Source organism: Uloborus diversus, chromosome 10, assembly GCF_026930045.1.
Source record: "Uloborus diversus isolate 005 chromosome 10, Udiv.v.3.1, whole genome shotgun sequence".
Lineage (NCBI taxonomy): Eukaryota > Metazoa > Arthropoda > Arachnida > Araneae > Uloboridae > Uloborus > Uloborus diversus.
The window spans coordinates 80791709-80815546 of NC_072740.1; the positions used below are offsets into that span (position 1 = coordinate 80791709).

Below are 23838 nucleotides of genomic sequence, written 5' to 3' on the forward strand. Positions count from 1 at the left end.
TGGAGAAAAGGTTGGGAAACGGAAGTAGTTTTCAGCAATCCTTCTTCTACTCATGATTTTGAGTGCACACGCGTGCGGTTTACAATGATAATTTAGTTTTGTCCTTTCTAATCCATATTTTTCAATTGTGTTTGTAATAATTATTACAAAGAAAGCATGCCGACTCCATATGATCAAGAGATGGAGCGTCTCCGCAAATTATTAGCCGATGTGGAGAGTGATGAAGATGTCATTCCAGATGATGAATGTTTTAGTGATCAAGAAAACTTCAGTGACCACGACAGTGAGAGTGAATTTTCAGGAAGTGAAAGTTCTGCTGATCCCGATAAAGATGACACCTTTGTTGGAAGAGATGCAAAAACTATTTGGCAAAAAACGAAATTTCGAGCTAATGTCCGTGCTCCAGCTCGAAATATAATTACGCTTCTTCTTGGGCCAAAAGGAAACGCCAAAAATGTCAGTGATGTCTTTGAGAGCTGGGTCGTTTTTATCCATGACAAAATGATAAGCCATATAGTAGAATGCAAGAATATTCTTATACATGACATTTCAAAAAATTACTCAAGACTCAGGGATGCAAAATGCAGATTCTGTGGAAATTAAGGCTTTATTTGTCCTATTATATTTAGCAGGTCTTCACAAGTCTTCTCATCTAAATGCAAGGGACTTATGGGCTACTGACGGAACCGGAATCGAAACATTTCGTTGTGTAATGTCATACAACCGTTTTCTTTTTTTGATGAGATGTTTACGCTTGACGATGTACATACCAGAGATTCAAGGAAACAAGATAATAAACTGGCTGCAATAAATGAAATATTTGAAGCTTTCGATGCAAACTGCAAAGAAAATTACACTTTAGGGGAATATGTGACCATTGACGAAAAACTGGAACCGTTTCGGGGTCGCTGTGCCTTTAGACAGTATATGCTGAACACGTCCGCGAAATATGGAATAAAACTATTTGCACTAGTCGATGCAAGAACTTTTTATACTTCATCTATGGAAATCTATTGTGGTAAAAATAGCAACAAATCGAACAAACCGATTGACGTTGTAAAAAGACTTGTAGAGCCACTGTACAATACAGGTAGAAACGTTACCACAGATAACTTGTACACTATTTGTCCTTAGGCCAAAGATTTGAATTCTAAAAATCTTACAATAGTAGGAACATTGCTAAAAAATAAAAAAGAAATCCCTGTTGAATTCGTAAATAAGAAGAAACGTGAAATACAGTCTTCATTATTTGGATTCCAAAAAGATTGCACAATCGTCTCATATGTTCCAAAGAAAGGAAAATGTGTTTTACTATTGTCAACGATGCATAACGATGACACTATTGATGAGGATACAGCTGAGAAAAAGAAACCAGAGATAATTACATTTTATAATATGACAAAGTGCGCAGTGGATGTTGTTGATGAAATGGCAGCATTCTACACCACGGCAAGGATAACAAATCGATGGCCCATGGTAGTATTTTTTTGGATTCTGAATGTTGCTGCTATAAACGCACGGATAATACTGCTGTCCAAAAAGGACCCTCCTGTGGAATATAAGAACCGAAGACATTTTCCAAAGAAGCTTGCATTGTGTTTAGTTGAAGAAAAAAAAGCAAACCGTGTTGGTAGTGAAGAACCCCCAACTAAAAAGGCCAAAGTTTTGGGTCGATTCAGGTGTGCTTTGTGCCCAAGAAATAAAGACAAAAAATGTCAACAGATTTGCGTATTGTGAAAAAATTATGCATGTAAAGAACATCAAAATATTGTTTGCAACAACTGTAAGTAAGTTTCTTTAGGTATTCTATATTTTTTGTACAACCCTTGCTAACTGAATAGTAACTGAAATAGGAATAAAAATGGGTAAACGTTTAGAAAATAGTTGTTGAAAAATGTGTCATAAATATGCTTAAAAACATTGTAAAAGTTTAGGAAAAATATTTTTTATGCATTGTTTAACATATAAAACATTTTTTTTTTCGTGCATTGTATAATTCATAAAAATCTATCTTTATTCATTTCAAATAAAAATAATAATTATGGTAGAAGTCCCTGTTGGTGGAGAAACATAAACAAATAAAATAAAATAAAGAATTCGTGCAAAATTCAAAGGAAGAAAAACAAAGAAATACTGGGGTCGTTTTCGACCCCGCGCGAGTACTTGTGTGACGAATAACGGCGCGAGTTCTCGCGAGTTAAGCATAGTGCTTTTAGATCAAATTATAATTTTCATAAATAATTAAGGTCTCAGATTAAATAGCTACTAAAAATTAAAAAAAAAAAAAAAATTAAAAGTGCTCCTAAATTTGGATTGTGCTATTCAGAGAAAATTACCAAACTATACATTTCACTCCATTCACTTGTTTTTTCACATTTAGAAAGGCTTACATTATATTATCACAGATAAAGAAGCAATTAAAAGTACTGAACTATTTAACTGCAGTCTACTGCTGTTACAACTAGTGCAAGCCCATGACTGCTGTGTTGCCAACTGCTCTAGTTGCATAGCATTAAAAATCTTACAATGCATGCTGTGGGCGTATTTGTACTTTTTTAACCAACACACAACATACTGTTAAAACTAAAAACATTATATTTTGAAATCTTTACTTGTAATTAATCAGCACAAAAAAGAAAAAAAAAAAAAAAAAAACCTGGATTCACAAAAGAGAAACATAGAATTACAACAAGCAGCTAGTTTCAAAAAAACAGGCCTGTGCATTTAAAAATTTAAGAATAGAAGTGTGCACTTTTAAAATATTGGCTAATATTTTTCTGTAAGATGCATCATTTTATATTAATCTTTAAAAATATTCTTTTGGAAGAAACTAATAATTTGCTGTACTATCTTACTTTTTCTTTCATAAATTAATGCAGTCAGCTGCTTTTGCTGAAACTACTTTAACTGGAACTTAAGCTTTCTTATAAGTTGCTGACTTTGCAACATTCAAAAATTTTATTTCAATAACTTGTTCAAAACAAAAGTTTTTTTTTTTTTTTTTTTTTGCATGTTCTTAATGATTAAAATGTTATCCAGGTTATTATCAGACAGAGAACTGCACAGCTCTGTCCTCCCCTTTCTGACACTACTGAATATTCTTTTGCACTCTGCATTGCTGTGAGGTATGGCTAGAATGGAAAGCATAGAAAAGGAGAGCCTTTCATACTTCAATGAACCATTGACATCAACTAATTTCTTCAGAGCAGCCTATTTTTTATCGATCCTCTCCCTTTTTAGCACAACATCGGTCAAACTATCTCTTTGTACAGAGCAAAATTCACTTTGGAGCTTATCTTAGGCTCTTCATCTGTAGTTTCTCTATTCTTCTGAAGCAACATAACAGGAAACTCATTAAAAAAAAAAGCAATACCAGAGATCAAAGACTTAATTATCTTACAATTATGCCATAAGATCTTACAAACTTACAATACCTCAAAAAATCTTACCACGTAAGGCTAAATCTTACAATTTGGCAGCTATGATAGTTGAATTTTGTGTAGTCTTAAATGATCTTTTTCTTTTTTGCACCTAAGATAGAGAACTAGGGCAATGATACTTTACAGGCATCTCCTATGACCTCTCGGGAATAGATTGAGTTCTTGCATTTCCACAAAAATAGTGATGAAAAGGTTCAAAATTAACAATTTAATTTTGATTTCAATGCAAAAATCATTGACTGTAAGTAAAATATTTTAGTATATTCTAAGAAACCCATAAAAGTTCATTAAAGCTCCATATTACTATTAAGAATTGCAAATTTTTAAAATTTAACATAAAAATAACTTTTAAAAAAAGATACAATAAAACAAATCTCACCTGTGTACTGTTTGGTCCATACACCTATAAAAAAATTAAGAGAAGTAAATCACTAATTGAATTTAGAAAAGTTTTTTTAGATAGAAGTTTTCTTAGTTTGTATAAATATTAATTTGAAAAATACGATATTACATATATAAAGTTCGGTATGATATAAGTATGGGAATATGAACACATTAAAATCATTTTATATATTTATCTATCACTAGAAGGAGAAACTTTTTTTTCATCTATGAAACCCCTATTTCATTCCCCTATTTTAACACTACTATTAAGTCTTAATTTGATTTACGTGGCATTTCAGGGGAACGCAAACCCTGCTTAAAACAAGGATCTTTCTGTATACAAAATCTAGAGCTTTTAGCTGCTTTATTAGTTCTAGGTCACTCCACACCAAATCAACAAGTCTCTCAACATGACCATCATCAATTTCTACAAAATTTACAGGTTTGAGTTTATTCCCATCGTCAGAAAAAAAAAAGGTTTCTTTTACTGTTAGTTTTTTGAGTGAGGCCTCTAAAGTGCTCTAAAAATGGCACAAAGTGGAATTTTGGTACTTACAAAAATTACTTGTTTTCAGCTTCAATGGAGAGCTAGAGTGTTGCACTAGGTGTCATTTAAAAATGAGACCTAGTCAATTAAATAGGCTTTCATATGATATGTCCTTTGCAAAGTAATATTTCATGGTTATAAAAATCATTATATCATCAAGTATTGGAAGATGAAAAGAACATTTTTGTTAGGAAGTCTGCTTTTTTTATAACTATTATATGGCACAATACAGTTATTGTTTGTAAGTCAAACTCTTAATTTTGAAGGATTTTTTAATTCAGTTATTTGAGATTTCATACAGTAAGTTTTGAATAAATACTTTATTTGATTTTTTTTTCTGCTTTACTTATTCTGAACTATTTAACATTTGAAATCCTTTTGAATGTGACCAATAGCATCAATTATATCAACTACTTTCACTACTTTCGAATAGGTACAAAATTATAGCCAAAAGCATCAAATGTAATCCAATAAAAATCTTATTAAAAGAAACTTCATTTAACAGGCCAAAGTCCCCAAATAGCAAAATGCCAAACTATGATTTTTTTTCTTTTGGACTTTTCCCCCCTTGAGCCATTGAGTGCAGTGTTGCCTTTTGATCTTATTTTTACTCCCTCTTTTATATCTGGATCATAGGGCAACGTTTAAAAGGTTAACTTGCAAAATTAAAAAAATTTACTGCATTAAAAAATTTACAAATTTTATCAGAAGTGTACTTGAATGTTCATCCAATGGTTTCCAATAACTCATTTTAACTCATGGGTTAGTTTAAAATGTCTTTTCACCTGAAGAAGATAGCGATGAAATTATATACAACAGCTGCTAAAACAAAGTTGTCATCATCCCAGAAACACAAAACACAGCCCATCACACTAAAAGTTTTGCAAAGAAAGTGTGAAATTGATATCAGGTGAGTTTCAAGCATAAAAGAGGGAACATCAGACAGTTTGCCTTAAAAAAAAATCATAAATCTTTCTTCGACAAAAAAGTACAGACAACTCTTGCATTTTTAAGGACAATGCTTGATAAATTGACCTAAATTTGAAATTCCATTCTCATTTAACCTCTGTAATTAAATGGGTACGTAACAGAGGGGACAGAAAATGTCAACACAACTTGACAAGCACTATAATTCACGTAAAAGTCTGTGAATTGGAGCTCTTTATAACAACTTGGTATTCTTTTTCTAAATCAAAATATTTCAAAGTTATAATATTATCCATAGAAATGTTAAAATTGAAACCTCATTTTATATAAATGTAATGAACATTGTAGTAGTTAACCATAAATTTTTAACATATGCTTAATACTTAGTTCAAAGATGAAATTAATAAAATTACTGAGTAAAACGAACAAAAGACTTACTTTATATCCATTATCTTGCTTTGGGTTATGAGAGGCTGTAATAATAATCCCAAGCAAACAGTTCAGCTTTTTAACAGAAAACGGTATAAAAGGGGTTGGTACCATGCCAGAAAAAAAATAAACTACAAATCCTTGTTTCAAAAATACAGTTGCAGTTAATTCAGCAAATCTGAAACATGAGAACAACATAAAATTACAACAAGCAGAGCAGAACTACCAATCATTTAAAATTTTTGAGTTCTTTAATAAATATCAGGGATGCACAACCTATGGTCCACAAGCCTTAAGTGGCTCATGAAGCCTGTTGAATTGTCCGACAGACAATCTTTTTAAAATATAATAACAGTGGAGTTTTTTTTTGTTTAAAAAATATTTTTTTTAAATGAATTTACAAAATTTTAGTATTTATGGCTCAAGTTTAAATTTAAGGTTAAATACATGATTTTACTGCCATTTATAGATATCACCTTCAAAAAATCAGAACATAAATAAAGTGATAAAAGCAGCATCTTCACAAAAAATGATTAATTATTGCTCAGCATAAAATAAAACTTACTCATTGTACTAAAACAAAAGTCAGAGACAATTTGCAGCAACGTATTGTCTGCGGATGTTGCTTTTTATTATTATGCAATGTGCCGAACGATCATAGGCTGCTATTGCACACAAAAAAAATTGGGGGGTCAAAGGCGGTTGGGGGGGTAGGCAGACAGTGCCCCTACCAAGGTTGGTATAAAAAAACAGCTTTTTTGAAAAAAAAAAGGTTTTTGTTGGTTTAAACACTATTTGTAAGAAAAAACATTTTTCCTTAGGAAAATCATGGAGATTTCATGAATTAATAGTTAAGGAATGTTTAATATTTATACTTGAAACCTAATTTCATTGTAATGAATTAAATAAGTTAAGAATAAAATCTTGTAATTTCATTGCCTCATACTTAGAGATTTTTATAGGTGATTATTGCTTGAAAATCTTTAACTGGTGTAAAAAATACAATGCATAAATGGTTTTTTTTATAAATAATCAAAGGGATAATTTACTGTGCTAGTTCAGACATTACTGAATACAAATAACTAAGAATAAATTTTTGTAAATTAATTTCCTCATAATCATAGCTATCTACAATAAATAAAAAAGTAAAATCAAAATCACGCATTTTTAAACATGGAAAGTATTTTGCAGTATCAGTGAATCATAAGTCTGATGTAAATTACACAACTTTTAAAATCAAAAGATCAATGCATATTTTGTTTAAAGATTTTTAAAAAAAGTTACAAATCATGTAATTTATTTGCCTAATATATCAGTGACAACAATTATAGAAACAGGACAAGTTTAAAGAAAATCATTTTGTTTTAGATTGTAGACATTTTATCTCCTGGTTTAATGCATTTAGGAATGCAGTCAACTTTCGCTACAATGCGATCCCACATACAGGAAATGGCTATAACATCAAGTTTTTCAGGAGTATTGAACTTTAGAACTAAAGCCAATTTCTCGTTCTCATCACTGATTGCGCAAGTTATCACACACCGCACTATTAACATAGCTTTATTAGTGTGTATTTATCACCATTTCTCATTTTTCATTTATTTATCCCAAATATAAAAGGTGATGAAATATTGTTCATCTAGGCACACTGTTTCATCTAAAGTTTGAAGATGGAAACAAAAAGCGAAAGTTTGCGACAATTTCAGAAAAGATGAAGATTTTTGATATGCTTGAACAACTAGAAAGTGGGTCAAAGATAGCACAATTAAGTATGAGTGAATCTTTCACACGTATAATTTAAAACCAAGAGAGGGCAATCCATATAAGTCCGGACCTTAGCTTTGATATGAAGCTCGCACAGTAGTGTTGCAGCAAAATGCAAACAATATGAAATTGGAATCTGCTCTTGTATTCTAGATTATAGAGACCCTGAAAGAGGGGTGTTAGCATAGATGTAAATGTTATAAAAGTAAATACGAAGCTACTGTATTTAAAAATAAATGTAACTCATTGTATTTACTGTATAGTAATCTTAAGTGCAGTACTTTATTATTACTACATACTGTACGTACCGTACTGTTTTATTTTTATGGCTCTCTCCCATGGATGAATGATTTTGAGCATCGTAACAGTATTTTACAGTGAATAATGCAGCTTTTTTGAAAAATACAGTAAAGATTCAGCTCTTTTATGTAAGAAATGGTAATATATTGTTAAAAAATAGTCTAAAACAGTTTAAAAATTGTTTTAAAATGTTTAAAATGATTGGGTATGCTAATAAAAAAAATCACAACACTTTTCCACAACACGAAATTTGGACCTACGCAGAGGAGTCTTGGAATGCATCTTTCACGTAAGTTGGGATCCGACTGTACAATTCTTTTATCAAAGAAAATAAAATCATTTTAATTAAAAGCCTCAGTACAAACTTGAATAAAATTACTCTTTTAACATATTTTAATAATGAAGACTGGCATAAAAATTAAAGTTTATTGATTCTTCCTCCAATCATACATGAGAATTCTTTTATTATATTGAGATCAAAAAAGTTCTTTGAAAGGTGAAAATTAGGCATTAATCTTTTTTATAAGAGCACAGAGTTACATGAATACTTTCTGTTTTCATAACTTTATTTATTTTCTTTTCTTGCTCTGACTGCATCGTCTATTGGGGATGCAAAAAGTGCAGGTATAAGCGCAATTTTATGCCTACTGTAAGTGTTCTTGGACTTTTTTTTCTCTTGTCATTTAAATATTGTAGCATTAGGATTTATATACACTATGCATCACTTCAACGTACATAATCTGTCTCAATAAATTTTAAGTATTCAAGCATATTAGGTAGTAAAAGAAGTTTTGGTTCAAATATGCTTTTTGGACTATTTTGAAATGCCAAAGACTAAAAAATAATGACAACGGAAAAATTAAAAAAGAGTAACTTGGATTTTTTTCCATGTAATTTTAGAAAAACTTAGCAGTTGGTCTGCCTTGTATATTTAAGTACCTAAGCGGAAATAGTAATAGTAGAATAATAAGCTGCATAGATTTTAAAAAAGAAAAAATAAACAAAATAAAAACTATATAGCACACTTGCATTACCTTAAGAAATACAAGTGTCTAAATTTATTAAATCTGTAATTTATCTATAAAGCTTTACCAGTTACTTTGCATTAATTAGATTTTACTCTTTGTAATAAAATATAAAATTTATGAAAACATTTGGGAGAAAACAATGAAATTTAAAAAAAAAATTACGTTAACACTTACACGTTAGTACAAAAAACACTTGATTTAAACCAAACAACCCAGGCCTCCACAGCTGAATTCTTTTTTAATGAAAAAAAGTTTACCGCTATTACTGATAAAATGACCTCTAAGAAATTCGTTATGCAACTTCAAAAATCAGGATGGATGGTCACAGAAAAAGTTTTTTTCCTACTTAAAACTCAAATTTACTTTTTTGAAGTATTAACTTAAGAAAAGCATAAAATCTACTTATTAAGTCAATTCTTAGTTTGAACTTGTAAAGCGACCAATTTTATAATTTTTTGATTGATTGTTAATTTTTAACTCAGAAAAATGGAGTAGCAAAGTCCCTTTAATTTTGAAAGTGAGGGGACAGTTGCCCCCAGTATGCAGGGGCGTGCACAAAAATTTTGGGGCCCGTTACAAAGGACTTTTCTGGACCCCCCTCCAAATTGTTTACCCCTATATTCCATCCCTAGTTTCAAAAATATTGGGTCCCCTTCAAGCTTGGACCCGGGCCAACAGGCGTCCCTCCACCCCCTTTCACACCTCTGCCTGTACGAGATGCCTATCTGATCGATACAATAAATAATTCATATTTTTATTAAACACAATTTTGTACTTTGGTTCAATAGGCTTTGTATTGTATACTTACAAGAAGAAAAAAGAATCACTCTTAACTGAAAGCGGATGTAAAATGATTGCTGCACAGTTACAGAAAAACACTTTTTTATGCATAACACGTGGCATTGAAAAAAACTTTAAAAAAAAAAAAAAGCTGAACTGCTGTACTTTCAAAAAGTGATTGCCAAGAGTTTTGCTCAGCATGAAGCAAAATTTACTTATGAAGTAGATTGTTGAACTGATTAATACAAACTTTGTATAAATTCAACAATCTCAGAATTCTTTCTTTTGGGACCATTTTTTTTTATTTATTTTTTCATATATAAACAAAAAGGTTCTGGATAATGAGATACTAACATTAGGGTATTATACTGAACAAATATTACTGAGCTAAAATATATGGCTCTGTTTTGCTTCCCTCATTTCTTATCCCTATGAAAATGCTGTTAGAAATGGAAACTTATTTTTCTATTTGAAATTTCCCAGTGCAATTTTCTGCTGTAGAGTATCCCTTCCTTCTTTTTTTTTTTTTTTTTTTGCTTATTATTTGTTTTATCTTTCCACACAATTTGTATGCTGGCTCATTTCTTGTTTTTAAAACTTTTCAATGTAATAAAAAACATATTTTATACATGATTGTGCTTTACCAGCATACTTAGGTGATTGAGCAATTCCATGTCAGTTCATTCAAAAAACGAAATTTTTGAACTTACCATATTCGATTTTCATAATACTTGGCACAAAAGACACATATGCCAAGGTAATTAATCCTGCCAATTTTTTTGGATTTCTATTTTGAAAGTTGAAGCTTCTCAATGAAGCTGAGAGTGCCAACAAACTGGTAGAAGCGAAGACACCTGACTCAGGTTCGGTCATTCACGATGCTCGACAGAAGAGTTCTAATAAGAACGAAACTACAGTCTCTAGCAGTGAAAACTAGGCTATTTAGCATATTGCAAGTAGTTCTGCCTTAGCCCTGGCTGGAGGGTGGTAATTTACTGCTAAATACCCAAGCTTTGCCTTCAACTCGCGAGTTGAACTGCATAATACCGTGGACGCTCGCTGGTGAGATGGATTCATTCTATCAACTCATTTGTTGGCATTCTCAGCTTCAATAAGAAGACATCTGCCTCTGGCTAGGTTCTTCACTACGCTAGACTGAATAGTGAAGAACCAAACTGTAGTCTCTCGCTGAGATAACCAGGCTGCCTGTTATATTGCAACAAGTTCAATTGTTGTGTTTCTCATGAAATGAATTTATTTATCGTTTACGAAATTAAAAATAAAATATACTAATCTATGATTATCATTCTTGAAAAGCAAGATGCTGCAACATCAAAAAAAAGTTACATTATGATAACTTATTTTTCCTTTATTTCTTAGATAGTTTTTTTATGTCACAGTATAGTAAATCACCAAAAAAAAAAAAAAAAATGCTGTAACAATTCTATTTGCAACAATATCCATAGGGTATTGTTTCACACAAAATCATGATGTTTTTCGAGTTTGTAAATAACTTCTCCTTTATCTCATGTTGTTTTTGAGATAAGATTGCTAACTTAGATACTGGTCTACATGATGAATATTGTTAATACTTATTTAGTTAATTGCTGAAAATTCTAGAGTTAAGAATAGAAACTTTAGAAGTAGGAATACTAAAGCACAAAAAAAAAAAAAAAAAAAAAAAAAAACAGATTACCAGTATTAATACATGGAAAAATACCGGAAATCCAGTGTGTAAGAGAATAACAATTTCCCTAAATATATTATAGTGCAAATAATGAAGATTCATACATTTCATATTCAATTATCTGAAGTTTAGAAAATTAAGTTTTTTGAAAATACCAGAATTCCAGCATTTTTAAAGATGAAAATACTGGAACACTATCAGCTCTGACTATAACTATATTTATCTTCTCTTTAAAATTTATTGTTAACTACAACATTGAATTCCAGTAGCTCTGAGAAAATAGTAAAAGAATCTTACTCTTTACTGTTATTGCGATTATCATATCCGATAACAACTCCTTTTGTTTTATCTTCATTAGCAAGCAATGCTGCAATGCCCTGGGTTGTTTGGACAACTACTACATTATTCATGGCTGAAAATCCTATGCCAACTCTACCACGTATGCCTGAAAAAAAGAAAAAAAAGGAGTAAAAGTAATGATTGAAATCAGTTTAACTTAAACTGATAGGGGTGACAAGATTAATAAACTCTTGATCTTTTTGAAAATATACCAGTACACTAGGGCTGGGCGATGCATCAATGCATCATCAAAAACTGGTGTGCATCCTACATCATTAAACCAGTTTTGAATTTTTCTCTAAACCAATGCATCAATATTGCTCCGATGTACAGACATCGGCCCAAAGTTTTTGCCATTTTAATCTATAATTTTTCCACACTAATGTTAATTATCACAGTGTCAATCCAATCTGGTTCAACAATGAAGGTGAGAAGAGTTAGACCATTTTTCCCAAAACATGTAAGAATTACACATGTATTCTTGGTTACAGACGAAAGGTATGTAGATGAACTAGTAACTTTTTATCATATAGTCACTTACCAGAAAAAAGCAAAATTTAAAGAGCAAATCAGCAACAAAAAAAGGCAGCATGTATTTTACTCTTACGAGAAACGGGGTTCCTAGCACAGGAAGTCATATGGGTCAGTAACTTGTAGTGTCACCAACCTCTCTCCTCTCCCCCCCCCCCCCGACCAAAAAAATATATAAATGTTTTATGGAAATTTATATAATTTTCAGAAATAACCAAGTTCTATTTTTGTGGCATAACAAAAGTTTGAAAGACAAGTATAAACTGCGAATCCATTTTATCTAAAATTTATCCTAGATAATATATGTAACCTCCCTCTCTCCCTTCTATATTGGGCACTCTATATTTGATAATTTTTTTTATGATAATGAATTTCTTTCTGGTGCTGAAATCTGTTAATTCGTATCTGGCATGATGCATAATTTTTAAACCTTGTTTATATTTTGTAAAAATGAAACAAGCGAGTTTAGTTTAAAAAAAAAAATCCTAACATTGTGAGGCATCGCTACATTGCGATGTAAGGTGGGTGATGCATCACGATGTAGAAATTCCTACATCGACCAGCCCTACAATACTTTTCATCGTTTTTTTAAAATTAATATTTTTTTACATACTATAGGCCGCAAAAGTAAATTTTAGCTTAAAATTTACTGCTTTATTTTTGTAACTGTAGTGCATCTAATTGTTTACCTAAGAAATTACATGATATGCATGAAATAATTTTTTCCTTTACAAAAGATTTTCATATGTTCCGCACTTTTCCTCAATAGTGTTTGGCTTGGAAAATGGGTATTAAAAGGACGTTTTTCAATTCAGCAGATTTTTGTTAAAAAAATTTAATATTTTGCATATTATTTATGCATGGGGCTCATTACATTCTGTAACACGATTTTTGTTTCTTTGCAATCAATACCATTTTCTATTTGCTACTGGTACTATTATAAAAACAAGAAAAAACATTCCTTCCCTGCAAAAACTTTGCTTTTCGATTCAGTTCAAAGTAAAAATGTTAGGAGTTTTTCTTTATTTAAAGATAAAAAGAGAACATTATACTTTCCATATACAATAGTATATTTCAATTAAAAATAACAAATTGAAAAGGAACATAAAAATACACTGTTTGACATTGAAAATGCAACACCAAGAAGGCATGGTCAGAAATTTATACAAATTTCAGGGTAGACTCACGTCACCAAGTTATGCAAATGATGTGAAAAATGAAGCTCTCCAACGCATGTGAAGTAAAATATAAAAGACGGAACTTGCAAAATGGACACTATTCGTGCCGTTTTTTCTGCTAGACAAATCATCCAAAAAATTTTGTTTCTGCCTCAGAGGATATGTGTTATAGGTACTTTTAACAGACAGACGATTTTATGAGGGGTATGGCTGTTGGGCTGAGAAGGGAACCTTAACGTTAAATCACAGCCGATACCAACATGGATGTCCACAATTTATTGGCTGTGGCAATACATTGGAGGAAGGTTGGAGCAAGGAGGATTGGTTGGAGCAAGGAAACATGGCAAGTTTGAGGGGTGCAGCTCCTCGGTTGTCATTAGCTTGAACCGTTCGAGATTCATGACAGTTCTATTAGGTGTTTGCTGAAATTTACTTCAGCAAATGGTTTGTTTTAATGTGTTAGGGGACTACCGCATTTTCCTGCATATAATCCACAGATTATGTGTTTAAAAAGTGGAAAGTAAGGAGGTATGGATTATACGCTGCTGCGAATTATCTGATTTTTTTCTCAACACCAACGCATTGAACCTCAATATTTACAGTAGGATTCACTACTAGAGACTGTATCACTGCCTGTATGTTATTTATTTTACATAACTTGAATGTTCTTTCACTGTCTGTAGTTGTTTATTTTACGTAGCTTGAATGTTCCTCTTACGTGATTCAGGAGATGTAAAATAAACAACCTACAGTTAAGGACGAAGCCTTCATTTGCACAAGATTAGACAGTTTGCTCCTTCATGTTGACTCTTTGTCTTTAAGTAATTTGGGTACTTAAATTATATACATAATATGTCTAAAAAATGTTTGAGTATATGGCATTTATGGAGGATACTCTATGGGAACATGGCCGTTTGACAGGCCACATTGGCGCAAGTTTAGGCTTACTGCAACTAAAAATGCAAAGATTTTTGAAGGAGTTAGCACCAAAAGGCACAAGTTTGAAAGGCCCAGCAAAAAAATTTACTATATGAAGTAGTAGTAGAGGAGTTTTGAAGGAGCAAAGGGTTGATAAGACGAAAATATGTATGAAAACAATTAACTGACATGTTTGGCAAAATTTTAAGATCCCAAATTAGTGGGGAACTCTCAAGTTAAATAATGGATTGAAATTTTCGACTGGGCATAGCAAAATAGCAAGTGTGAAAGTTCTCAACAGAATTTGAAATATTAAAAATAATAATAATAAGGCTCAACACAATGTTAGTGGTAGCCAAAAGGATTAGTTTTTCATTTTATAGGACCTATCAGAAAAATCATGTACTTATTAGATTTTTTTAAGGACTTAATTATAAGAAGAAAAAAAAAGTACTTTTCAGGGGCTCAAGTTGGCAAAAAAAATATAAGAAGTTCTCAAGGATGATGGGAAATCTTTATACACATAGGGAGCACAAATCATACTTGCCCACCATTGAAAAAACAAAAACAGAGATTCCACTAGAGGTATATAGGTGATTCACTAGCAACATATTTTACAACAAAGTTATTAAATTATGCTTATAAATAACATGAATACAAAATTTAAAATTAAATGAGGATTTTTTACAGATGTAAGCCCCCAAAGCAGAATACATGACAATGTTCCGCAACGTAAGATCATTTGACCAAAATTGTTCTGAAAGTACTTCATAAGCATTGCACACAAGCAACTAACATGACCCTTTCCACAAATCAGGATCCCTTAGTCAAAATTTCATACACAAGAGGAGGGGGGGGGGGGGCGGATTTTTAAAACGTCAGTTTCAGTTTTTAAAGTCACTGTTGCTATGCATTCCTGTGGAATCTAAACTGATTGAGATTCTCCAAAAATATTTTATGCGCTTTCTAAAATGCATAAAAAGAGCAAAGACACAAAGTTTTATAAAAATTTGAACCTATTTGAAACATTAAACCACGTTTTTTTTTTTTTGGCTAATTTTTACATGGCATGAAAAAGAAATTAAAATAATGTTAATAAATAAATTATTAAAATAATAAATAAAATGAGTTGAGTTTAGGTAGCAAATAATAAAACACTTCAAAACTTTCCAAATAATTGAAATATTTTCTGGATGCAAAAAGATTGAAATCTCAAACAAGACATGCAATTCTCGGCAATGGACGTATTTCAATGTTGGCAAGCTTCCAAAACATATGCTTATGGAGGAAATTGCAGTGGATGAAGGTCAATTGGGGGAAAAGAAAGGAAAAAGGGAACAAAAATGCTAGAAAAATTAGAATCTTTACAGATTCAGAATATGAAATTTCTGCAAAAACTGCAGATTTTCTACAAATATCTTCCAATTCAAGATAGAACTTTGCACAAATTCTACAAATTTATTTAAGTTCAAAGAAGATCTAAAGTTCCTGCAGATGACTTATCAAATTCTACATTTTTCACGAGCATTCCGCCGAATTATTGTAATTTCCGAGGATTTTAGATTTTCTTCTAGAAAAGAAATCTGTAGAATTTGTGCAAAATTTCATCTTAAGGTGGAAGATATTTGCAGAAAATTTGCAGTTTCTACAGAAATTTCACAGAAATTTATTCAGTTTCTGCAGAGAATTTGTCTGAGTTTTCCTCTCACATTTGAACAGAAATTTTCTGCAGCTCCGGGATCTGTTCTGCGACATACGTCGCAAATTTAGTAATATTCTGCTTTGGGGATGTAAGCTAATTGGTAGCAGCCAGAAAAATAAAAAATACTGCAAGGAAAAACCAAATAATGAGTAAATTTGCTTAAAGTTTCGTACACTCCATAGTCTCTACCAAAAAAAAGTCGCAACAAAAATTTAATTATTAATGCCCCCCCCCCCCCAAAAAATCAATATTTTATGAAAATAAAAAATAAAATTAATAGGTATAGGGTAGCACATGTTAAAATAACTTCAAACTTTCAAAATAATTGAAATATTTTTAATACGCAAAGGGATTGAAATCTGCAATTTTTTGCAAAGCATGTTGAACATGCTATGTGTAAAACTTCAAAAAATTACTTACTAAATGAGTTATTTATTGGAAAAATCCTTTTACCCTGACATTGGTAGATAACTAGAAAAGGGCGCCATCTATTGAGAAGAAAGTGAACCTTTTTGATGATTGAAAAAAACAGGAGAAAGTGGTAAAAAACGGGAAATCAGGAGATTAAAGCAAAAAGCAGGAGTCTTCTGCTAAAAACAGTAGAGTTTGCAAGTATGACATATGTAAATTGTATGTTGTTGCTTAATTGGAAAAAAAGAGGTAGCAATGTTCAAAATGTTGGGAACTATCGACTTAAAAGGTAATTAAAATTTTATGAAAAATTTTACCAGCAGTTCCAAAAGTAAGTCTCTTCATCATTATTTCATTCAGCCCTTTATAATCATGTTTGTTCAACATATCCATCAATTGTGCTTCATGACTTGTATGTCCAACGGCCTAAAAATGAAAATTATTAATTAATTTATGAACATCAATGCAGATATATGAGTTTCAATTTTGAATCAAGAAAAATTTAATATGGCTACAAGGATCATAAATTTTTCATTAAGTGAGAGGAAAAGTTTGTATATAAAATAGTTAAGAAGTAAGAACAAATTAAAAAGCAAATTCCTATTGATATTAATTCAATGCAACAATTAACAACTATCATAATTGAAAAAAGGAAACCTTTCCAAAAAAAAAAAAAAAATGAGATCACAGAAATGAACTCTTTTTAATACACTAGAAAAGATGTTTCTTACCTCTCATTTTCTTTCTTTTCAAAACATTATTGACTATTGCCAGTTTTTTGAGCAATCACAAATCGTTTATTGCACTTGACCAATGAATGACATTTGTCCTTTGATTTTATTTTTCTATACTTATAATGCAGGCGTCTTTGTGATTCTGAATAGAATTATTTTTAATAAACCTTATCGATTTAACACAATAGTTTTTATGTGATAACCAGTGGTGTTCTCATTAGATAAACTTCATATATGTCATAGACTCTCAAACATTTTTTAGACACATAGCGTATACCCTCGAGCTTCAAAAATTTTCATACTATAACATATTATGTATATGATTGCGTACACATATTGTGCATACAGAGCCGGCCTTAAGCCGATTAGAGCAAAAGAGCCCAATGGGGCCCCGCGCCAGCAGGGGCCCCGCTCTAAGAAAAAAAATTCCCTCGCAAAAATAAATAAGAAAATTAAGAAAATAAAAAGTTCAAATGAACTTAACTGATAATAATCGTAATATAACTTAACTGATATTTAAGCTGGGGGTATGGAGCTACTTTCAGTGTGATTAAGGGAGTAAGGGGAGTTCCTTGAGACGTTTAGCAACCCTATTAAAGCATAAGCAAATATCTGTCCCTAGAAACCTATCTGAAACTAGTAGTAACAGATAAATTTCTAGAAGAAAAAAATAAAACATACAGCCAGTTGAACATTTTTAAATCCATATCTAAGGCCATACCCGCTGTACCCTATAACTTTCGGTCAAGAGAAAGGAACTAGGTAGTGGGGAACCAAAGTACGATTTTTTAATGATTATCAGCAATTAATGCGGGCCCCTATACCAGGATCTTACTATCACATCTTCAATGCGGAAACTTAGCCCCCGAGACTCCGAAATTTCAGGAATATTTACTTTTATTACTTTTTTACTTTCTTTATTTGTGTTGATAAAAAATCTTAAAACTCAGCAGCATTGACAATTTTTTTTATTACACTATTAACACTAACGTAGGTGCAATTCTGAAAAATAAACAAAAATAAAAGATACTTCAAATACTGCGTGCTTTTATTAGCGTAAAACATCTCCATAACAATTCTATAAAGCAAATTGCCATTAATCTTCTAACGTTTCTACATATAGCCTGGAAATAGGTTTTTAAATCTTCAAGCCCAAAAAATTTCTTGGGACAGCCACCAAATCCTGACATATCTCCTAACGTGACTGAAGATGCGTTTTTAAAATTCAATTTCAAAAAATTCAAGAGGAGGCTACTCAAGTGCCCACCCTTACCTCTACTTTATCACAAAAAAACTGACTAAAATTAATTACATCATTCAGTTTCAATTTTAAAGGATTTTCAAGGAAAGAAAATTCATAAATTTCACCACCCTCCACCCCTTCTTCTCCTCTAACGTCTCCAAAGCAGGGGCGTGCACAGAAATTTTGGGCCCGTCACAAATGACTTTTCCGGACCCCCCTTCCATATTGTTTACCCCTATATTTCACCCCTAGTTACAAAAATATTGGGCCCCCTTCAGACTCAGGTCCGGGCCAACAGGTGTCCCATCTCTCGCCCCCCCCCCCCCCCCCCCCGTGCACGCCCCTGCTCCAAAGGCAGCCTAAAATAGTGTTTTAAGATTTAAATTTCAAAATATTTTCTGGTAAAGTTCTCAGAAACCTTTTTCCTAACTAATGACCCCTTTCTTTAGAATCAGCACAATAGCTTAAAATTTCCGTTTTAGAACATACTACTACGAGAGAACCATCGAACCCTTCTTTCTCATGGATAGCATAAAATTGATTTCAGTTTCGAAAAAAATTAAGGGAAGAATCTCTTCCACTTCCTCCATCGTTTCCAAACAGACCCTAAAATTGAGTTTTTAACACTTCAATATTGAAAAATTTTCGAAGAATCACTGAATCCCCTAACGTCATCAATGATAGTCTAAAATTGCGCCTTAAAGCCCTTGATAGGAGATCACCAAATTCTTTCATCTCCATTTTCATCAACATCACCTTGGGACTAAAATTTCAGAAAAAAATTCTGAGAGGAGCCCTCAATTCCCTATCATTACCAAAATTAATCTAAACTTATCTTAAATTTTAAAAATAATTCGGTAGACGGGGAACCTCCGCCTTACTCCTTTCCCTTCATTTTACACAGAATTGTCCAAATTTGCGATTTTAGACGTCAGCTTTGAAGACTCTTCCGGGGACCGTGGGGGGTTTATCTGACCTCGAACGTCCCTCTCCCTCCCCCCCCCCAACCCTTGTCTCCGTACCCAAACTGCTTTTTTTAAACTTCAATTTCGAAAAATTTCCCAAGAAGAGCTCCCACGTTCCCTGCAATTCCGTTCCACTTCTGACATCCCAAAGACGACTGATTTTTTGCATGTAGTCTAAAATTCCTTTTTTAGAACTGATAAATTTTGGTGCATTTTCTTTTTCCGTCTAAGCTGTAAATTGCGTAGGTGGCTCGTACGAGAGGGGAGGGGGGGGGGAGCCAACCGCCCGCTCACTTCTCATTTTCTCAAAGTTGCTCAATAATGATCCATACAAAAATGATTTTTTATGGGTGGATTGATTTATTCCACAAAAATAAAATTAAAACTAAATGGACTTTTCTAGTGTTATTTCACGATAATCGAACTTTGAATTGGAAGAAGAAAGTCTACGGTGGCCATCCGTTCCGGTTTTGGAGGCCATATTCCACATTTTTTGGAATTAATTTAATCAGTCATGTTAAAATCCCACAATGGTGAGGTTCCAACTGGCCCAAACTGTCAAACACAAAAAGAAAATCTTGTCAGTCAAAACCACGAGAAATTTTTGGACCAAATGGGAAAACACCCTTCTTTTTTGGACCAAATGGGAAAACACCCCCACAATATCGTCCAATTTTACAAAAAAAAAAAAAAAAAACAGGAAATCATCAAGAGGGGCGACGTTCCCTAACCCCCACACTTCTCCCCCCCCCCTTTTCTCGTGCACCAAACGCATATGATTGAGAATAAATATTCTCAGAGCTATTTTTCTTACGTTCTTAAAATTTACTTATTTTTTTGTGGTCATTCATTCATTCATTTCTTTAATAATGATATAAAAAAAAGAAAAAAAAATGCAAAAATCAAATGCGATGTAGAAATTTGATGGAAGACGGACAACTGCGGCAGTTTCGAATCCTTGCCGGAATCAGAAAAATCGGTTGGCACTTCTCGAATTTGTATCCCCGTTCTGTAAAGGACCCCGCCAGATCTCTCTAATCGGGCCCCGCATCTGCTAAGGCCGGCTCTGTGTGCATAGCTGATTACTGGGCATATACCTTCAGAAAAATTTATGGGAACATCACTGGTGATAACAACACTATATTAACAGGGGTCTGGCCAGAGAAAGTTTGGGTCCATTAACGGACCCTTCACAAACATCTGATCAACCAAAACGAACCTTTCACAAAATCCCGATCAACCATAACGGACCCTTCACAAAATTCTGACAAACAAAAACGGATCTTTCACAAATTGTTTATCGAAAAAGCAAATCTGTAATCAAAATAACGCATATTTCTGTGTATTAACCGATAATTCTTGGAACATTTTTTAAAGTTAAATTAGAGGGATCAACTTCCACAGGATCTGCTAATTTTGCAAAAAACCAAATTGGCCCACTTGTGATGCTCCTGCAAGCAGTAAATAACTAATACTGCCAAATAATTATACTGCTTGTTGTTTGTTTCTTTAAAAGAAATTAACAGCTGAAAGTCAGTTTGGGTTTAAATGATTTTGCTTGTTTGTTTTCTCATAGCAATTTTGCAGTGGTATTGTTATAAACGTCTCTAAAACGGCAGCGTAAGCACTTTTCTCTTTGCTTAGGATTTCATGAACAATAATCTTTACTAATAATATAAAGCTGAAGAGTTTGTTAACTTGGACTCACTAATCTCAGGAACTATTGGTTCCAATTGAAAAATTCTTTTTGTTTTAAATAGTCCATTTATTGAGGAAGGCTATAGGTTATAATTCACATTGATATTTTAATTAGAAAAAAAAGTTATTCAATATTTTATGCGGTTTTTAGTATTTTCTCCCCAGACTCTGAATCAATTGCACCAGAAAAATATTTTTTTGCACTAAAATGTAGGAAATGTACTTTTAAATACGATGAAAAAAAGATTTCGCAGATAGAGCCTTTTTTTTTTCAAAAATTCATAAAAAAATATAAAACTTTATTTCATATTTTTTTTGTGTTTAATTTTTTCTAAACTCATCCCGTAAAGAGTATAAAGGCCTCTTTTCTAAAATTAAACTATGTAATAGTAAAAACATTTCATTCTCTTCAAAAATAGGCAATATTCTTTTTTAACAATTTGTTTAATGCGGAGCAAGGCATGACTTCCAAGCATAGCCGAAGTTTTAACAATCTTCAATTTACAATGGCCATTACGTCATGGTCATGTGGTTCAACTGCAACGCTTGCTTTAGCTTCTTTTTTTTTAATTTGGAATTTTTCCATCCCCCCTTCTGACATTTTGCTCTAGTTATTTAACGTTACACATTTGTGTGCATCTGATTCAACAAAAGCCGTTTGGTTTTTTAATCTTTTGCACACTAAGGAGAACAGAGGGGTTTTTTTTGTGCTATTTTAACTAAATAAATAAAGCGCACGGTTTTTTGCATGATCTTTGTTTCATTTTCATAGAAAAAGATCATTAATAACCATCAGATGTAGATATGCATATATCGTATAGATAGATCTATAGGTAAATATAATAGAGGTCGATATAGGTAGAGGATCAGTAGGAGATAGATAAGCCCGTAATTTTAGGAAGTTCAACAGGTGATCAATGCCCGCCCCCTCCCCAACTTTGGAAAAATAAAGCATTCACATAAAAGTGGACACACTTTTAGTTATTTTCCAACTAAATGGGCATTGAAAGTACACCTCCCCCCCCCTCCCCCTCCTTTGGGGCTGCTTGCATAGATAGGTGAACCAGCTGGTCGCCGCAGGCGACTATCTTTTTATATGTTTTGGCGAATAGAGTTTTAAATTTCTAAGACACCTTAATAGGTTTTTTTGAAAAGGTGTCTGAAAAATGTCTAGTAATAGGCCACTCATGTTGCCTATTACTAGACATTAAAGACTTTGACTAGTACAGAACATAATTATTGGAATCATTTTCAAAACTAAATGTTTCTAAGTTAAGACTATATACCAGTGTTTTATACCATTTAATCTGGATATTAGTTTTTTAATCATTAAGGAACAAGTGAACAGTGGCACAACCAGAAAATTTTTCTGGGAGGCGTTTTCAAAATCGAAAATTGTTGTTTTCTTACCCATTCAATTACAATGCGTAATTGTTCAATATCAAAGAGTTTCTATAGATTAGTAATTATTCCAAGTACTTGCTTAAAAACAATGAATAACTCGTATTGATATCACTATGAAACGAAGAAAGTGGGAAAGAGCGCATAATATTTATCATCATTAGTTTTACTTTAATCTTACATTACTTTTTTGTGTTTTTTTTTTCCGCGAGAGCATTTAAAACCTTCTCCTCAAATACATTTATGTCTTTATGAATGTCAAATGCCAGATCATAACGGTTTGGATCTTTCAATGAAAATTGATGAAGAGCCTCAGAAAATCTGGTGCGGTAGGCGCTCTCTCTCTCTCTCGCTGTAGGCTTACTCTCTCTAGATTTCCCTAAAAAGAATTTGTGCAGTGATGGAAGTTCTGAGGGACCATGATACCCTGTAGAGCTTTATTGACACCATTTTAGCTATCTTATATCCGTCGGGATGTGGGGTGCTCATCATGAAGTATAACTTTTATATTTAAGAATTGAAAAGTAATTTCCGACTATTCTGCTTGGAAAAGCTCAAATACTCTGCTTTTTTCCCTTGATTTTAACAGAGGAAATGAATGTGCTTGTGTTCTAGGAAAGGTTTTAACCCCAAAACCCCTCTCGTGGCTACGCCACTGCAAGTGAATAAGTTTTTGATCAATCGGATTGGACAGAATACGAAAAAAATATAATTAAATAAATTAAAAAAAAAAAAAAACACAAACACATTTTGAAGCGAAGATCTTTACAAGGTACATTAGAACTTGATATTTCTAACGCTTCCAAATTTATGATTATCGGTATACTTCCGTCTGATATGTCAATCTTTCGCTTTGTCTATTAGAACACATAGAAGACTAGTGCAGAGTAGAAATCTTAATAGTAATGAAATCAGAAAGAAATGTGTCTCAAATTAGAATTACATACCTTTTTTTGATAAACATCTAGAACAGATATTAATTTTATAAAGTAATGAGGAACAAGTAAATGTTTACAGAACAAGTTTTTTACTTACTAGGTTGGAAATAATATAATTCCGCACTTTCAGTTTCAGATCTTCATTCGGAATTTCAAAATTTAATATCTCATGCGTTCTCGGATTTAGCATAACCGGACTACTTTCATCTATTAATGCGTCCGTCGGATTCATTGCCATATCTGCCAAAGTACACACTGAAGACTGGAGCAAAATGTAAAAAGTCAGAATCTTCAATCAACTTTGGTGGAATTTACAGTAACAGTGAAAGTTGCAGCTAATAGAAATCAGTCAAAACATAAATTATTTCAGAGAGCATGATCACGTGACATCCTCAAGAGCGTATAGGGAAGGAATTTTAATGTATTTTATCCATCAAAGAGAAAAGTTCATTCAAAGACACAATTTTATTTCTGTGGTAAATTGCACAATTTGT

At 32.4% G+C, this 23838-nt stretch overlaps 1 protein-coding gene across 1 annotated transcript in view; it reads right to left on the reverse strand.

Annotated features, from left to right (window-relative positions):
- The window catches only part of LOC129231873 (phosphopentomutase-like), a 76241-nt gene extending 52654 nt beyond the window's left edge, over positions 1 to 23587 (reverse strand). Inside the window, exons 1-5 of the mRNA XM_054866263.1 lie at positions 23442 to 23587; positions 16683 to 16791; positions 11584 to 11731; positions 5737 to 5905; positions 3820 to 3843 (exon numbers count right to left, since the gene is read on the reverse strand). Coding sequence (XP_054722238.1) covers positions 3820 to 3843; positions 5737 to 5905; positions 11584 to 11731; positions 16683 to 16791; positions 23442 to 23582 — 591 coding nt within the window. The 5' untranslated portion in view covers positions 23583 to 23587. The remainder of the gene's footprint in view (positions 1 to 3819; positions 3844 to 5736; positions 5906 to 11583; positions 11732 to 16682; positions 16792 to 23441) is intronic.
- Between the last annotated feature and the right edge of the window lie 251 nt (positions 23588 to 23838).